The sequence below is a fragment of the Scatophagus argus genome, chromosome 22 (assembly GCF_020382885.2).
Source record: "Scatophagus argus isolate fScaArg1 chromosome 22, fScaArg1.pri, whole genome shotgun sequence".
Lineage (NCBI taxonomy): Eukaryota > Metazoa > Chordata > Actinopteri > Scatophagidae > Scatophagus > Scatophagus argus.
This window is the reverse complement of record NC_058514.1, coordinates 10561690-10578248: the sequence shown is the minus strand read 5'-3', so window position 1 is coordinate 10578248 and position 16559 is coordinate 10561690. Positions and strand designations below refer to the sequence as shown.

The following is a 16559-nucleotide window of genomic DNA, read 5'->3' as shown; positions in this document are numbered from 1 at the left end:
AGCATCATTCCTGTTTACTTTGTGAAGTTTTACTTAATGCTTAATCCTAAATACATAAGTATTATCAGCTAAATGTACATTAGGCATCTAAAGTACTTGTTCTCATGTTAAATTATTCATGACTGTTAATAGGGAGGCATTAATAAGTAAGCAGCGTTTTACTGTTGTAACTGTTCAAGGTGGAGCTAGTTTACAGCTAGAGCTAGTTTTCATTTACAGTTCAGCAGTTTAGTCCAGTGGTTTCCAGCCTCGGGCTCCGGCCGCTTCAAAAGGTCACAAGGTAATTGTGAGGGATCATCAGCTGGAAAGCTACTACATTTAAATGAAATCATCAGAGATGTTTCAGGGAAAATGTTTCTGCAGTGGAGCTGCTAAGCCAACATGATCATGTAATCTTCAAGTTAACTGCACAACATTTTGCTTTTCTACAAAGAGCTGGAATACTGTCTGAAGTGAAGTGACACAGTGGTGAGATTAGAAGCAGAGTATTGTGTATGTAAGAGTAATATAATGTCATCTACAATCATAGTATACACCAGAATAGCATAATAATTTTACTTGGTGTTTGTCTGTATTAATACAGAAATACAATCCACAGTATGTGATGAAACAGGATAACAACTCAGCATAGAATAGTATGATGTATAAAATATATGGTGAGCTGTAGAAATATAGTATAAGAATATGTATTAAAGTGGTAGTACAGCAACACAGGATAGTGTATAATAAAGTAGGCCTATATTATGAGTGCTTTCTAAAATAAAATGTAATAAAATTTAGTAAATATAATTTATACTTTGTGTGCAGTATTTACCCATCTGTCCAACAGAGGGACCTGGGAGAAACAGCGGTCTGGTAAGAGTGATTGGCACAAACCTCCCACTCCGTCTCCGTAACTACACTGTTGGACGTCAAAGACTGTTTTGCTGTCCCGTCTTAATTTCTGTACATTCTGACATGCCCACCATTGTTCATCTCTGTCTTTTCTTGGTATATTGCACAAATTAGTTTTTAAAGGCAAACTGAAAACACACTCAGCTTGCTTGTTATGTTTTTTTTTATCACTGACAGCAGACACCCGAACAGCAACAGACACAGCAGAAACAAGATGATACACACACGTGAAGCCATGCAGAAGCCTTTACCTTCCTCTTGCTGGGTTTCTGCCTCTGAGAAGACATAATCAGGTCAGCTACGTCTAGCAACAGAAGCTTGAAAGTGACATTTTGCATTCGAAAAACACACTGAATGCTCTCAAACTCTTACTCACCCTCCTCCCTGATAAAGAAAAAAGAAAAAGAAGTGAAGCAATGAGTTGAAACCAACTCTGTTGATTTCACTTGAAACACTAGAAATGCTACTAGAATGTAATGATGGTACTCACAGCATCTCCTCAACTACTACTTCTTCCTCAGACATTTTGGAGTCCAATTACCTGCATCAAAGAGGAAAGCAGACAATTCATCAAAACATCAAGAATCAACACTTCAGCTCGCCACGCTGACGACAAAATGCATTTTTAATGAATTCCCTGTTCTGAGATAACAGATGAGTTTTAATGCAGCTGTCTCAGACACACACACAAATAAATTCTCTTGGGCTCAGTATAATTAGGCGGTTCTATTTATTTATTTTTGTATTTTAATGTTTTCCTTGCTGTGATTTGTGTTGTTGTTTGTCTTCTTGTTATTTTCCTCTTTATCTTATTGACTGTAATGTTCTCAAAAGCCCCTGAGATTTCTCTCCCTTGGACAGATGGTTTGTATCTCTTCTTTTCCTCTCCTTTCAGTGCTTTTATCATTTGTATAACTAAACCAAAACCACACAAAAATACCTTGGCTACATGCTGTGAGATTGGAGCAATTGTAGAATTTGAAATGATTTCACTATGGGCACTGCAAGCAGAGGCCCAGAGCTTTAAACAGCTCCCAGCCTAATCCTCAACCATTTCCTTTTGGCACTGATCAAGGCTGCAGGCAGCCGACTGGAGTCTGAACAGCACTGAAACTACCAGGGCTGCATGAGTTCTTCAGGGACGAACTGACACATCTGAAGCTATACACATATCATATTAGCTCAGATATGTCCACTTGGGAAACAATTTTCCAGGTGCTCAAAGGCTTTGATGGGGTACGATGCAAGAAACGTCATGACAAGCAATTTCACACTCCTCAGCCTGTGACAACACTTGTACAACGTCCTCTGTGGGTGTGAAGGAGCTTCCTAAAGTTTTTCCGCATTATAAGTCTGAGATGTGATGTTTGAAAGACAGGAGTGTTTACCAGGTAGCACAAGTCTAATGAAAGAAGCTACTGAATTGCATTATGTGAAATGCAGCAGCTTCTCTTTCGCTTGATCCAAATGGGAAACTAAAAGTTAGGATATCTCGGCCTCTGCAGCTCCATTTTTGACCGTTCTTGATATTCTGGGAAATCTGCTTATTTCTTGCCAAGTGGTAGAGAAGTTCGATCCCACTCTTGTCAACATGAGGTTGCTAGGCGACCGGCGGAGACTCCAGAGAGTCACTGCACCCGGCCAAGAAATAGTCCAAAACTCCCAATAAAAACACAACTTGTTGTTTTTACACATGGACTTTTGTACGGATCAAACAAACAAGATATAACATGTTAATTAGTAAGCTTTAGCAGTACCGATAAGTGAATTCTTGTACCTTTGGACTGAGCCAGACCAACTGTTTCCCCCTGCTACTACTCAAGATCCAGTCTATGTAACTAAAAAAAAAAAAGAAAGAATGGATAAGGCTAAGGAATTATGAACTCCCATATGTATATCTATCTATCAATATATATAGAAAGATAGATATAGATATATGTATGTATGCATGTATGTATACACACACAAACACACATATGGAAGTTACATGTCAGAATAAAATTGTGCACAGCATTCCCTTGAACTATGTTTTTCCATGGACTTGTAAATCACCAGATCGTAAAAACTGATGTCAGTGGGCTGAACAGTCGAAGTCGGAGAGCGAGGGTCTATTTTTAAGATTAATAAAGGGTGCTTTTGAACAGGTGTGGAGCTACTCCTCCAGACAATGGGTTTGGCTCACCTCACCATACTCACAGTAAATCAATGAGCTGGGACCCACATTCAAACAGGCTATTTTTGTTGTTGCGGTTTGGTCAGCTGCTGGTTGGGGAACATTTTTATAACAATGCCTCCAAGGACTTTGTCTTGCTTCTATCACTCATCATGAAAACTAGTTTATATCAGGTTTTGGGTGAAAAAAATACTGACTTATTCGATGTACATGTTGAATGTGTGACGCTGGGATAAAGAAAATTAGCTCCACTTCCCCAGTTCCACCCTCCCTAAAGCCCCCTCTTGTCTGGCTACAGTCCTGCTCTCTCTTTTCATGTGGTTTCAAAGGACCAGCTGCACATTCGATCTATGCATGCCATATTTACACTTTGCCTTTATATGGTTAATGTCCAAAGTCATGCTTCTGTTTAAATTCTGTTACATATCGGCTCAAATTCAAACATTGTGGTGTCTGGAGTCCCTGTGTGGTTGTTACTTGTGTCATCAGAGTGAGCAGTTGACGTCAAAAGACGAGGAAAGAGAAATGCGAAGGAAAGTGAGAAATACTGTGGAAGGAAAAGGAGAAGTTGAAGAATGCCATCTGGTTGATGAAAATTACCGACTGGAAAAGAATTCACAGTGTACAAGGGCTGTCATGGCAGGGGTATTAAGCGTGTATTTGCTTTAATGCATGCGGTCAGTCCCCATTTGGCTGAAACTGTGAAATAACACAGTCTGACAGTGGCAGGAATTTTGCGGGTGCTGGTTTCGGCATTAGGTAGCATTAAGTCAAAGCCCAAAGCATGCTACCAACACGGCAGTCTCAGGGGCGAGCTTAGCACCTTCTTCACCAGCGTATGCACTGCTCAGATCAGATACATCAAAGATAAGCCATTGTAAAATCTTTAAGAGCCTACTTAGACGACGTCTCAGCCAATTTAATTCAGCATTCATGACTTTGTAGGAGTAGCAGCAAGTCATTAGAGCGTGCTGAGCAGGTTTATGTGAATAATTCAGCAGAACTCAGTGAAGTTTTGGTCAAATTTAAAAAGATTTAACAGAACAGATACAGAGTTTAACTGAAAACCTGTGCTGATTCAAACACACTGCATGATGTTATTGATCTTTTTGCTGTCGTGCTCAGATCTTACCTCCTGTATATCCCCGAAGATTTGGGATTAGCAGCAAGTTCGGATCTTATTCTTTCCAGACAGAGTCAGATTCAATCATCCTCTCAAGCAAAAAGCACACTTAATACAGCCCTGTCCATCATGTGACCGCATATCTTTTCTATTACTGGTCAGGAGAGTCAGTTCTATTGTTAGAGACAGGAGATGAGTTATACCTGGAGAGGAATGCTGCCTTCAATTGCTCCTCGCAATCTGCTACACTCAAGGCCAAAAATTGGACATACAACTTGTTCCACTATTATTTGGATGGATATAAAACTTGATCTTGTAAAATTTCTTGTTTTCTTTATGTTTCTGTTGAGAATTGACACAGCACAGTGCTGCTTTGTGCTGGAGTCAGAGCATGTAAAGTAGAAAAGTTGTGAAAGATTGTATTTAATTCATGAATTGATTCTTGAAATTTACTGTCAGTCCTCTACCACATCTTGGTCAATTGATTGTGACAAAACCTTCAATCAAGTTGACACAGTTCATTATTTCAATATTTCCGATAACAAGGCAGCAGAGGTCTTGACAAGGACTGGGTATTCAGCCTGTCCCGTTCAAAGCAAATACAACATGTGACGCAACTATTACAATATTTCTGACAGCACTTGAATGTAGCAGCGGACTATGTCCTTTTTAAACCTGTACTTGATCTTACCCAACTCATTGCAAAGAAATGAGAAACATGGGTTGGGATACTAAGTACAATGCAAATAAAAACAGAATGCAATGATTTGCATTTTCAATCTGTATTCAGTTTAGCAGAGTACAAAGTCAAGATATTAACGTTTTAGCTCATTATGTGCTTATTCTTAATTTGATGCTGACAAAATACATACATAAAAAAGCTGGAGTCCACATTCGAAATTGTTTTTGGAAATCATTTTCTTTTTTTCAGAGAAGCCCATGCTTATTTCCACAAGACAAAGTACATTACTCAAGTACTGCTAAGTCCCTTTGGCTCACCGGCGACCAGTTAAGCCAGTTCAAAGCGGCTAATATCAATATATTGTTTAAACTTCAGTCAATGTGGACATGTTAGACATGGTCACATCGGTTAGATTCTTCCCAACTCAGTTACTCAGGCTATTTTCCTGAAACAATGAGCACCAACAAAGAACAAAACAAAATCAAACCAAAAAAAGGCGACTGCCTACCTTCAAAGCGGTTATAAAATCCAAATATTTGTGATTCCTTGATAATTTATATTCCTTTAGTTCGTACGGGTCAACCAGTAAAAAGATGAAGGTTTTTTTTCAACAAATTAATCCAAGTTGTGACTATAGTGTGTAAAGTGAAACAGGTGATCTTAATTATGTTTGCTGCTGTGGTGGAATGAGCTATCAACATGTTGACAATCATTCCCCCTTTTCAACTAAACTTGAGGGTTTGGTTACATAGGAGCCATCTATTTCAATGGAAGGTATGCACTGTATGGTGATCTGTGTAGCTCAGGCATAAAGCATATCCTATTTCTCATAAGTCATATATAACTTGTTTTAGAGAGCAAAGGTGAGGCAAATATTGTACTTTGCACATTAAGATTATCCATACTACATATAGATCCATCCATCCATCCATTTTCTATACCGCTTATCCGTCAGGGGCGTGTGTGTGTGTGGGGGGGGAGCCTATCCCAGCTGACTACAGGCGACAGGCAGGGTACACCCTGGACTGGTCGCCAGTCAACCGCAGGGCCACTACATATAGATAAACAACAAGAAAAGCTGCATTATAATTAAGCTACCCTGTAGTGATAAAGTAGGTAAGATTAGTTGTGCTGTGTGCTGATGTCATACTGATGAACATGTTAATGCATCAACAATTCTAATAATTTTGAAATGGGCCATTCAGCATGAGTAGCTTTACTTTTGGGACCTTAAATACATTTTGATGCTTATACTTAAGTACTTTTAATTCAGTAAGATTTTGATTGCAGGACTTTTACTTATAACAGAGTATTTTTACACTTCAGCACACACCTCATCCAACACTGTGTACAGTATGTAATGGGCTCCACAGTACTGTGGCCTTACAGAAGGAAACTGAACAATGTGAAATACTTCAATGTCTTTATTGCTGTTGTTGAGTCAAGGATACAATGTTCAAAACATTCATCCAGTTGGAAACTGTCCACTTGTATGACATTGGGAGTGTTTAGAGAGACTACAGATAGTGTGTTTTGCATAGGCTTAGCGCTACACAAACAACAAGTGTCTGGTTAAATATGCAAATAAAAGAACTTTAAAAAACATAAGATGGACACAAAGTTGTAAAAAAAAGAGAAACAATACGGCATTATGAAAGCACTGTATTAAAAAACAACAACATAAATGTCACATTAAATCACACTTTGAAGGATTTTGGTCAAGCTCCCCTGCTCTTTTCAGGAGCCATGGAATGTGATTGTCAGACTTTTGAGCAGTAACATTGATCAATTTAATGCCCCGGCAAACTGTTAATCTTATCAAAGCTTGTGTCGTGCAAAAACTATGAAAGGGATGTGCTACTTAAGACCATGTCAGTGAAAAAGATACATGAAAATCACAAGTCTAAATATCATACTGAGTTTGAGTCTATCGTATACTGTACCTTAGCTGTCATAAATGTTTTCATTGCAATCATAAGGCCAGAGGAATTACATTAGTGGTAAATATTCTTGTACTGTACTAGTATCTTGCTATATGCTTAGGCACCCTGATTTTACTTTGTATGCCCTCAATAAGACTATTGTTGAGCATAAGAGTGTGCATAGAGGCAATAAAGAAGTTAAAGGTAGATTTAAAAAAGGGCTGATTTGCCAATTTCCTATATTATAAAACCTACAGCTTTAAAGCAGCGAAGGCAACTTGTGCACCTGCTTTTTAATAGGAATGTCTGAAGATTTTAAAGTGATCAAAACGGTATAAAAGCTACAAAATCAGTTTGAGAACAGAAAAGGACAAAAACACATTAAAACATAAATAAAATGACAGAAAGGATAATAAAAGTCATAATGGCCTTCTCAATATTCAACACTCCTATCACCACCGAAACTGCCTGTTGGTGAATAGTTTCTGGACACAAAAAAGAAAGCAGAAATACCTTTTGTTAGGAGTATAAAGATGTTATATAAGATACAGTATGATAGGTCATATTCGAAACATCACATGTGCTAACATATATTACTCAGACCATTGCTGCACTATTGGTAAGACATAATAAAAGTGAAATCAGCTAAATTCTAGAAGTGCTTATATTTCTATCCTGAACTGGTGAATGTTGAATAAAATAGCAATGTGTGAAGCTTTTGCTTTAAATATAAATTAAAAAAAAAAAAGAGATGGAAATGTACTGTATGAGGGAGCGAACTGATTTCACCCATCTCTTTGGAACGTGGAAACTTTTCACTCGTCTGTGATGTCACTATCAAAACCGTCGGCCTGGAAAACAACAGATACATCTAAATTTAATTTGTTTTTCTTCCTGGCAGGATTGAATTAAGTAATTAGCAATAGTAATTACAAATGTCCTAATTTCACAGCATTTGTTTCTTTTAGAAATCAAAATCATTGTGCAAAGGCACTATACGTAGCAACTGTACAAAAAAATGACAATGTTTTGGTACAGTGCTCGGACAGTGTCCCTCCTGTCCCTCGGCCTTCATGGGGTCCCTCTTGGGGGATGTGATCATTATTTGGTTTTTAAGACAAAAGTCAAAGGAAGAGTCTTGGATTGTCGTGGTCCCCATCTTTAGCGGCTCCGTCATGACATTAGTGTCCCATACCTGGTGAAAGATTTGAAACAAGTCAATCATTGGCTTTATAAGGCTGCAGACAGGTGTGGGTTCATGACTTTGACCTTGAGACACAGAAGGTCAAACCAAGCAACAGACACCGCAGTGAAGTGTTGAAGTCATGTAGTCAATGTGCAGTTTAAAGGACACTTGATGCTTGATGTATTAAACTTAGTGGAGAAGACCCCTAGTCATTTTACACAAGGATTCACAACTATTTTTACTGCTTTTAGCATGTTTCAGAGACAAAAGTCTTAAAATTGTTATTTCATTTATTTTTGGAGCTGTTCTCCTGACTGACAGGCTTACTACACTGTCTTGATTGCTACTTGCTTGCCCCGCTTTAGCTTCATCCTGTTTCAGCTCAAAACTCAAATTGAAATTTAATTAAAGAGTTTGGTCTAGACATGCTCTAACAACAGAGATAACTTCTGTTGTGAATTGGCTATATAAATAAACTGAATTGAACTGAATTAATTGAACTAAAAGTTGGCAAACATAAACCCAAAATCAAACTTGTAAATTTCCCCTCTGAAAACCATGTGGGACATTGTAGACAGTCAGTCATGAATTTTTTACAGACATTCATGGTTCCCTGAAGATGAATTCTCCTGACCTGAGTCATTCTTTGACTTTTCCAGCAGCATCACCATTAGATTGACATTTTTGACCATGAAATTTGATTCAGCAACTCCTATCCCTCCGTGATGCATTTAAAAAAAATTGGTGATGCCTTAAATTTCAATATAGCATCATGATGAGGTCAAAATTTACATTTTTCCAGTACTTTGATTCATGACCAAAGACCGGCAAAGTATAGGCTCACAGAGCTGCTAACATGGCTGAAGACTCTTCATTTTAGTCCACATTTCATGGTCTAAATCCACATCAAAAGAGGTCATATCATTGCAAAATATTAGAGATACTTGTTAGGTGAATCTGATCTACCAATGTGGAGTAATTGAGTTCTTCATACACATTTTATTGTTATCGACAAGGTTTGTGAAGCACACTTGGAGCAGACTGACTTTGTGCACTTCAGATTAAATACTACTGCCAACAATAACATTACTTTCTCTACATATCAAAACTGAAACCATTCCTGTTCTCTATCAGATCCAAGCATGTGGAGAGCGTGAAGCTGCTGACTTGTATGTGGTCCAGTGTGGTGTCAAATGTCTGTAACCTCCAACTGCGAGCAAGAAATACAAAATCTATACAAAGCCTCTAACATCCCCTGTCAGACAGTGATGGCGTGCTAATCTCCAACATGCCAGCTATTAATCTGACAAACCGCCCTGGCAGCACTCCGAGAGGCAGGACTGTGGTCTGAACAGGAGAGGTGGACGTGCACATGAGTGGAAAAGCTGAAAGGTCTGAGTGGCGACGAGATGGCTGTTCAGTGGGTTTATAGAGGTGAAATTGCTGTGTGTGTGTGTGTGTGTGATTCTGTGCACTGAACAAGCAACACATTACATGTGCAGAATCCCCCAAGGCCAAAACCCTTCTTCTGTCTGCTGGGGGAACAACAGGAGGAGGAGACTACACTCAGATCTGATTTTAAAATAGTAAGCAATGTTTAAATGGCATCCTAAAATGCTGTGGAGCAAAAGGCCAAATGGCAAACTGGAAAAGACTGCAGGGTAGAGTCAGTTATTGGTTTTGAGATACATGGTGTCATATAATTTAAAGAGCCAGTGACATGACGACTTACTAAATGAGAAGGCCACAGATTGATTGTAATTATTGTCCTACCAAAGCACTATAACGTGTGCTAAGAATGCAAAAGGAAATGTTCGCTGTGGGAAGCCAGTGAGGGATCATGGGTTTTTCTCTGCACTGGGTTGAGATGCCTGAACTGATGCATGTTATGCCCTCACAGTGAAGCCAATAGACAATAAAGAAAATCTTCTTTTCTTCTCCTTTTTTTGTGTTTTAGCTTCTCTTTTATCTTTACAACTACTTACTGTCAGCAAATAGGCTGCTTACACGCTTTCAGAAATATACTGTCACTGTTGGGTGAAAACCTCACAATTCATTTTGGTTATTTCCATGTTTGTACTTCAAGTAAAGGATTAAGCAGTCATTTATGGGCTGAGGAAATCCCATCTTTCGGTTTTTGAAAGCAATTACAAAAAAAACCCACTAGACAAGCTAAGAACAAATCAGTTTTTCTTCGGTTTGAAAAGTTGGTGCGGAGCTGCAAGCTCCCTCTACAGCTGCAGCATTCGTGCCTACATGCCTGCCCATCCATTTGTGTGGATTCTTGCGTACACGTTCACAAGCACTGCATTTATAAGCTGACACTTCCAGTGCCTTGTAAAAACTCACCGTTGGCGACTGATTTGGTCTCCCCTCCGCCTGTCACCTGAAAGACACGAGGACAGGACCGTAAGAAGGCAGCAAAGAAGCAGAGCTTCCAGTCAATGCAGCGAGTTCTTATAATCACTTCTCATCTTACCCTTCCACCTATACAAACTCCCCTATCCAAAAATCTCCCTCACCAGTTGTTATCCTGCTCATCTTGCCTTCCCTGACATCACAGCATAGCGAGGTTAGCTAATGACAAGGTCGCTAACCGCTACCTTTCCTGTCCAGGACCCTTTTTACGTCAGTGCAGACCACCGCCTGGTGCCCTTCAGCTCCACTACTCAATGTGGCGGACCACAGCCTCCGGCCTGCACTGCAGCTGTTGGCTGCAGGAAAAGACTATTACCAGGAAAGAAGGAAGGAAGGAACGTTTACACTAAAGCAAGCGGGATAGGTAGGACATCCTTGTCGTACTCCTTTTTTAAATGTGGGGTTTCACTTCAACTAAGCAACACTGCAAAAACAGCTTTCTCTATGTATAGAAATGAAGAAAAGACAGTTTATTCATGTCAGGTTTAGCCAGACTTGTGTGAAACAGTGAGGTCCATTGCGTAACTCAGCAAGGCGTATTACTTGTAAAAAGTGCTGTAAACAGTTTCTCCATTAGGGCAACATAAAGTCAAGTGAAGTTGGACTGAGAGCAGTGATTTGTGGTTGTCAGAAGAAGGAGCGGTGATGTGATACGGCCATTTGTGAAAAGCATTCAGCCCACAGTTGGACAAAAGGCGCACTGTTAAAGGTTTTTTATGACAGAATTTACACTAAACTGTAATCTTCTGGATTTTGTTGAGTCGGCTTTAACAAGTTATGGGTGTTAATGGAGTCAACAGCGTAATCCTTTAAAATTGGCTTTACTATGGCTTTGTTGATGTGTTCACTTTGTTCCTTTTATTTTACAGCACTTAGAACATCTGGCACACATGCTTTACTAGTTAGGAGTTTGGTTCTTTAATGCCCTCTGAGCATTTTGGAAAGCACCTGGCCTGCTGTTTATTGCTCAATATTTACAAAAAGCATATAATTGCATCCTCTAAAATGTGGTGACTTTGTGTCTGAAGGGACATGAATATTACAATCATCACTTAAACCATGCGAAACTAAGACACATTTATCAAATCACAGGCTTCTAATTTTGAAGTTAAACTCTTGGATATTTTTATTACGACTGAAATAAGCAGTGAAAGAACGGAGCTCAGCTTTGCCAACAACACAGAGCAAAAAAGTGTGACAGCAGAGTGCAAGGTCATTCTGTGATAAGTGCTTTGAAGAAACATGGAACAATTATTTTTTTTACCTCTGCAGGCATATTCCAGATTTAATGGCGAGGTCAACTAGCTATGAGAGTTCTTTAAAACAAAAACAAACAGAAGCGATTGTTAATCCCATCGCTGCAACACGAAGGACAAAATATTGTGAGATTATTTCAATATTCCACTGCCTTCTCAAAATGTTCTCTTGATTGACAACAAGTGGAAAACTGTGAAAAACCCACGGGGAGTCCTTCCAAGACCACAAACCAATTTGGCATAGTTTAAATTTCATCTGGCCTACAAGTCCAACAGATTGGATTTTCCCTAATGGGTGAGACTTTTTTTCCCTTATGATAACCAGACAGTGAATAATCTGAAATGAATAACAGCTACCTTGGTTGGAGTGGCGCCTTTGTTTTCCCATAGATTCCTCTTGTTGGTGACATCAACAGGCTTAAGGTCCTGTCAGAGAGAGAGAGAGAGAGAGAGAGAGAGAGAGAGAAAACACAAAAGCAAAGACAAAGCATCATATCAGTGACTCTCGGAGTGCTTCACATTTGTAGGTCAATTTGAAAATAGTCGTTGTATTGTGGCAAATGGCAGAGTACCTGAGATGTAGAGGTGAGGAATGACAGAGGTGGACAGAGAGCTTGAGGAATGAGAGCAAAGGTTGACAGACACTATCAAGCAGAGAGGTGCTTGTCTAGAGGAAGTGGAAAATAGCACTTTCAATATGAGTCTGAGGCAATCCTCTTTCAAAACGCTCCATCACAATGCAAAGTAAATTTCAGGGAAGCGCTACTCACATTGTAACACTCAATCACAGCGTTTGAGGTTTTTGGAAGACACTTCCTTTTGGAAATACTTTTATATAAAGTTACTTTCATGACCTCAGTCTCTCTTTCTCCACCCTATCTATCTGAGCCACAGCCTGTGACTTGGAAAGCTATAACCTAAATATATGGGTGAAATACAGGTTGAAGTGAAGAGAGGCAAGATACACATGTGCAGGACCGGAAAAAGCCTATGATCAGGTTAAGATGAAATGTTTGAGTGACACTGTATAACAAACAGATGCCAAGTCTATAATATCTGCATATACTGTGTCCATTCATTATGGCACACAGAGTGAACTACAGCAACCTTAGACACTTACTTAGTTATTTTTCCTTACAGCCACCAGGTGGTGCCAGACAGATGACATCAGCCTGACTTGCTCCACTGCATCATTTGAAAATGGTTATACAACATCTTCTGTACAGAACATGACCAGCTGCAATTGCGACATTACAATAAAAATAATGCTGCTTTGCTGATATAAGACTGAGAGTACTGCAGCTTATTATGAGCTTGAACAGTGTTTGCTGGCATTAACGCAGCACAGATGTTATGGGATCTGACAACTCAAACCTGAACACAAATACCCAACGTTAAACCTTAAGTATTTACATTCATGACAAAATAAGCTAATAATAAATTTACAAACCTCTTATGGCAGTATGTATGAGACTGAGTGGGCTTGATTTTACCAGACTTCATTGACAGCGACCAAACACACCCACAACTGTCATCAGAGTCTGATTTAAACATTGCTAAATCCTGATTGGTGCATAGAAGTATGTGACATCACAGTGTACCAGCTGAGTCCCGCCCTCTTAAAACTAGTCAGAGGATCAGGCCCAGTAGATACACTGTATTTCCTAGCATCAGCGACCTACCGCTGGCCTTCCTCCTGGCGTCTTGCTGCTCTCCGGGGTTTTATTCAGCCAGTCGTTGATGCGGCCTGCCACGCCTGTCTTCATCACAGCTGCTTCCTGTTTGGACAGGGTCAAAGGTCAGCTAAGCCTGGTCGTCATCGTGAACAGGGCCGAGCAGGAAGTGCCAGTGAATATGGCCTTTTCCTCTCTCTCTCTCTCTCTCTCTCTCTCTCTCCCCCTCTCTCTACTCCAGTCACACACACATAAAGTTTCATTAACTTTCTCACATCCTCTTTGCCCTCGTCTTTTACCTTGAACGTACTCCCCCCACTTCCAGGTGAGCTGAACACATTGCCTTTCTCCCACATGCTCTTGATGCTTCGTATGCTGTCGGTGACCATGGGCAGATCCACTGCTCCAGAGCGTGGGGATCGAGACTCCCTGTTCTCTCTCTGCAGAGACAAAGCGAGGGTGGGGGGTTTATATGGGCGAATAGCAGAGATGGCTGTATCCATACAACTCTCTTTCAAAAAGAAATAACAGAAACAACATAAGCTTGCTAATGACACTGAAAAAAGTGATGTTAAAGTGCACTGAGAAATATTACTGTGTTGCTTGGTATGACTTAAAAAAAGAACTGAGGTAGTGACACGCCATGCTAATTCTTATGTGTAACAAGTTTAGAACACTTAAATAGGACACAGCATGGGAACGTCTGGGCAGCATTTGGGCTAAAAATGGCAGCCAAAATTTATTCTTAGTGTACCAAGACTGGCATCAGGGAATTTGGCAGTTTTATATAGAACTGAATTCAGGATTCTGCCTCAGTCTTGTCACTCAAACCTGATCTCAAATTGTCCTTCAGGATATTTGCAATGAGACACGTGTTAACATTACATCCGGGATGACCTGTGGCTGTGACAGCAGTTTCATTCTGCTGATGCGTGATGTTTTTCTTTTAGTTTTTCTTTTTCTTTTTTACATTATAGCTCTAGCTTGTAACTCTGATAACTGGCACAGACCAAAAGTTTTGTTTGTAAAGTAAAACAACATCAAGTACAACTATGTGTCACTAATGTTGAAGCCACACAGCTGCTTTTGTCAGAGAAAGGCTAACCTGAGCAGCCGAGGTGTACTGCTCCAGCCTGTTGTCTATCTTGGACACCACAGGAGAATGAGACGTCTTCACTGTGCTGCTGGGCAAAAGCAAATATTTAGCATACACAGTATAGGACCACTTTGAGTATTACACACAACGTGAGAAAAGACACATGCAATCCCAGGAGGGGATTAAACCGTCAGCTCTCTGTTTTGTTTTTTTTTCCTATTCAGCAACACAGGATTGCAAGGCTTTTTACCTTTTCTGTGCCGACCTGTTCAGGAACTCTGCTCTCTCTCCGATCTGTTGGGAAAGGTTATTAGAGTTGAGTTATTAGAGAGAATTATGTTTCACACATGCTTACATCACTTCGACTTTTCACTCTTCAGTAGATTTTAAACAGATCTGAAACCCAACCCTGCTCTTGATTTTCATGCTTCTATTGTTTGTTTGTGTGAGTAGTTTTAGAAAACCCATTCCTGACCTGAGTTCAAAAGTCAGTGTGCAGACACATGTAATTCTGTATTAAGAATGATATGATTCATAATGATTCATAAATATTGTTTAAACGGCTTCACTACAGCAGCATATTTTTAATGGTGAATATCTCATTTTCTCCCATTTCTACTTGTGCTCAATAAGCACCTTCATCGGCTGAGAACCTACATCGCCTCAATAAGCTAAATTCTCAAACCAGCAACACAAAATGTAACTGACTCGTCCCTCGGTGTCCAAAATGCTATGAAAGACATGCACACACACTTACACACAGAAGAAAACACAACTATCCCCTGCTGTTGGACTGTGGGAATCTCAGAGGATTGTTTATGATATATATGTATAAAAAAAGGCTCAGAAAAGGGGCAACACATGTTTCTTTGACGCTCACAAAAAAAAATTTAAAGGGACTAAAGAAGAAACTGCTCTCTCCCTCTCTCCCAGTGAGAAAGGACCTTGTGCTCGACCGCTACCAAATGTGGGAGTTCCCAAAATACTCCCGACAGGAAATTCCCCATTCTCAGACGCGTCTTAAAGAGCTGTAGCCATCCGTACGCAGTTACAGTAATCCTGTTAACCCTAATCGCTTCCCTGCATCCCCTTTCTGTCCCTCTGTCCTCCTCTTCCAGAGAACACTGTACTTTATCTACAGCATGGAGCAGGGTTATGCAGGTTTACTGATAATAACACGTGGGCGAGAGTGTGTGTGTTACAGTGGGAAGTGATTGCTGAAAGTGAGGCATATTTCTCTCTGTTTTAGTATAACAGGAGCCACAATTGTTGGGTCAGACAAAATGGCAATATGCAAGTGAACATATGTAAAAAACAAAAAAACAGACAGGTTTCAAAGACAGACATATGTATTTCTGTTGTGCTTATAGCTTGCCCTGCTGCCACTAAGTTACCAAAAAAAATGTAAAGAAATTTGTCTATACATGGTTTTCACCTAAAAGCAATTATCTCAGGCATGAAAAAAAAAGTTCTTCTGTTTGATGCAAAATATGGTTAATAAAACAATATAAAAAAATTCCAAGATATAACGTGCAAAGCAACTGTATTACAACATGATAATACAGTGTCACGTAAGCAACATGCATAACACTGCAATGCAACAATTCATACACAACACAGTGTGCACTGCATGAAACACACACACACACACAGATGCACCTACAGTGAACATGACCACAAAGTAAAGTCGTGTCTTTAGTGCAGCGTGGGGGAGAAACACAATAGCATAACATTATTTAGAAAACTGTCCAGAAATAAAGTACAGGATTCCAGTATGATCAGAGCTCACACACCATTAGAGTCGAGCCTCGAGTCAGGAGTCTCACCGGGATGGGCCAGATAGATATTACTGCTAACTGTCACTAATTAGATTTTCTCCACTGGCTGAAAATCCCCCTCGATTTTCAGTGTGCGGGAGTTGGCTTTTGGCAACACTGAAATCATTATTCACATCTGAGTTGATTAAACGTTCCTTTGCTGTGACAACCATTTATCTTTGGATGAAGTGGGGTGAGGGGCACGCACCATGTTGCTTCTCTTGGTCCGGTCTTTCTTATGACAAACAGGTTACCAAGTCAGCAGAATTTCAAAGTAAACAGTGAAATAAAACTTTGCCGGCAGCTGACTTCTTCACAT

General features: G+C 39.8%; 2 protein-coding genes across 13 annotated transcripts in view; both read right to left on the bottom strand.

Annotated features, from left to right (window-relative positions):
- The window catches only part of tnnt2e (troponin T2e, cardiac), a 21547-nt gene extending 16028 nt beyond the window's left edge, over positions 1-5519 (bottom strand). For 5 of the 6 annotated variants that reach the window (XM_046379480.1, XM_046379482.1, XM_046379483.1 and 2 more), the window contains exons 1-4: positions 4200-4277; positions 1385-1435; positions 1271-1278; positions 1146-1169 (exon numbers count right to left, since the gene is read on the bottom strand). In XM_046379480.1, the coding sequence (XP_046235436.1) occupies positions 1146-1169; positions 1271-1278; positions 1385-1419 (67 nt within the window). In that variant the 5' untranslated portion in view covers positions 1420-1435; positions 4200-4277. Of the gene's footprint in view, positions 1-1145; positions 1170-1270; positions 1279-1384; positions 1436-4199; positions 4278-5380 lie in introns of those variants that run through there. The other variant, XM_046379481.1, reaches the window with a different exon arrangement.
- Positions 5520-6281: 762 nt separating this feature from the next.
- Positions 6282-16559, bottom strand: part of cald1a (caldesmon 1a) — a 49524-nt gene continuing 39246 nt past the window's right edge. For 5 of the 7 annotated variants that reach the window (XM_046378622.1, XM_046378624.1, XM_046378625.1 and 2 more), the window contains 7 exons: positions 14674-14717; positions 14433-14508; positions 13627-13767; positions 13337-13432; positions 12012-12080; positions 10330-10366; positions 6282-7989 (listed from right to left, as the gene is read on the bottom strand). In XM_046378622.1, the coding sequence (XP_046234578.1) occupies positions 7976-7989; positions 10330-10366; positions 12012-12080; positions 13337-13432; positions 13627-13767; positions 14433-14508; positions 14674-14717 (477 nt within the window). In that variant the 3' untranslated portion in view covers positions 6282-7975. Of the gene's footprint in view, positions 7990-10329; positions 10367-10502; positions 10695-11662; positions 11715-12011; positions 12081-13336; positions 13433-13626; positions 13768-14432; positions 14509-14673; positions 14718-16559 lie in introns of all 7 variants that reach the window. The other 2 variants (XR_006842157.1, XR_006842156.1) reach the window with 2 other exon arrangements.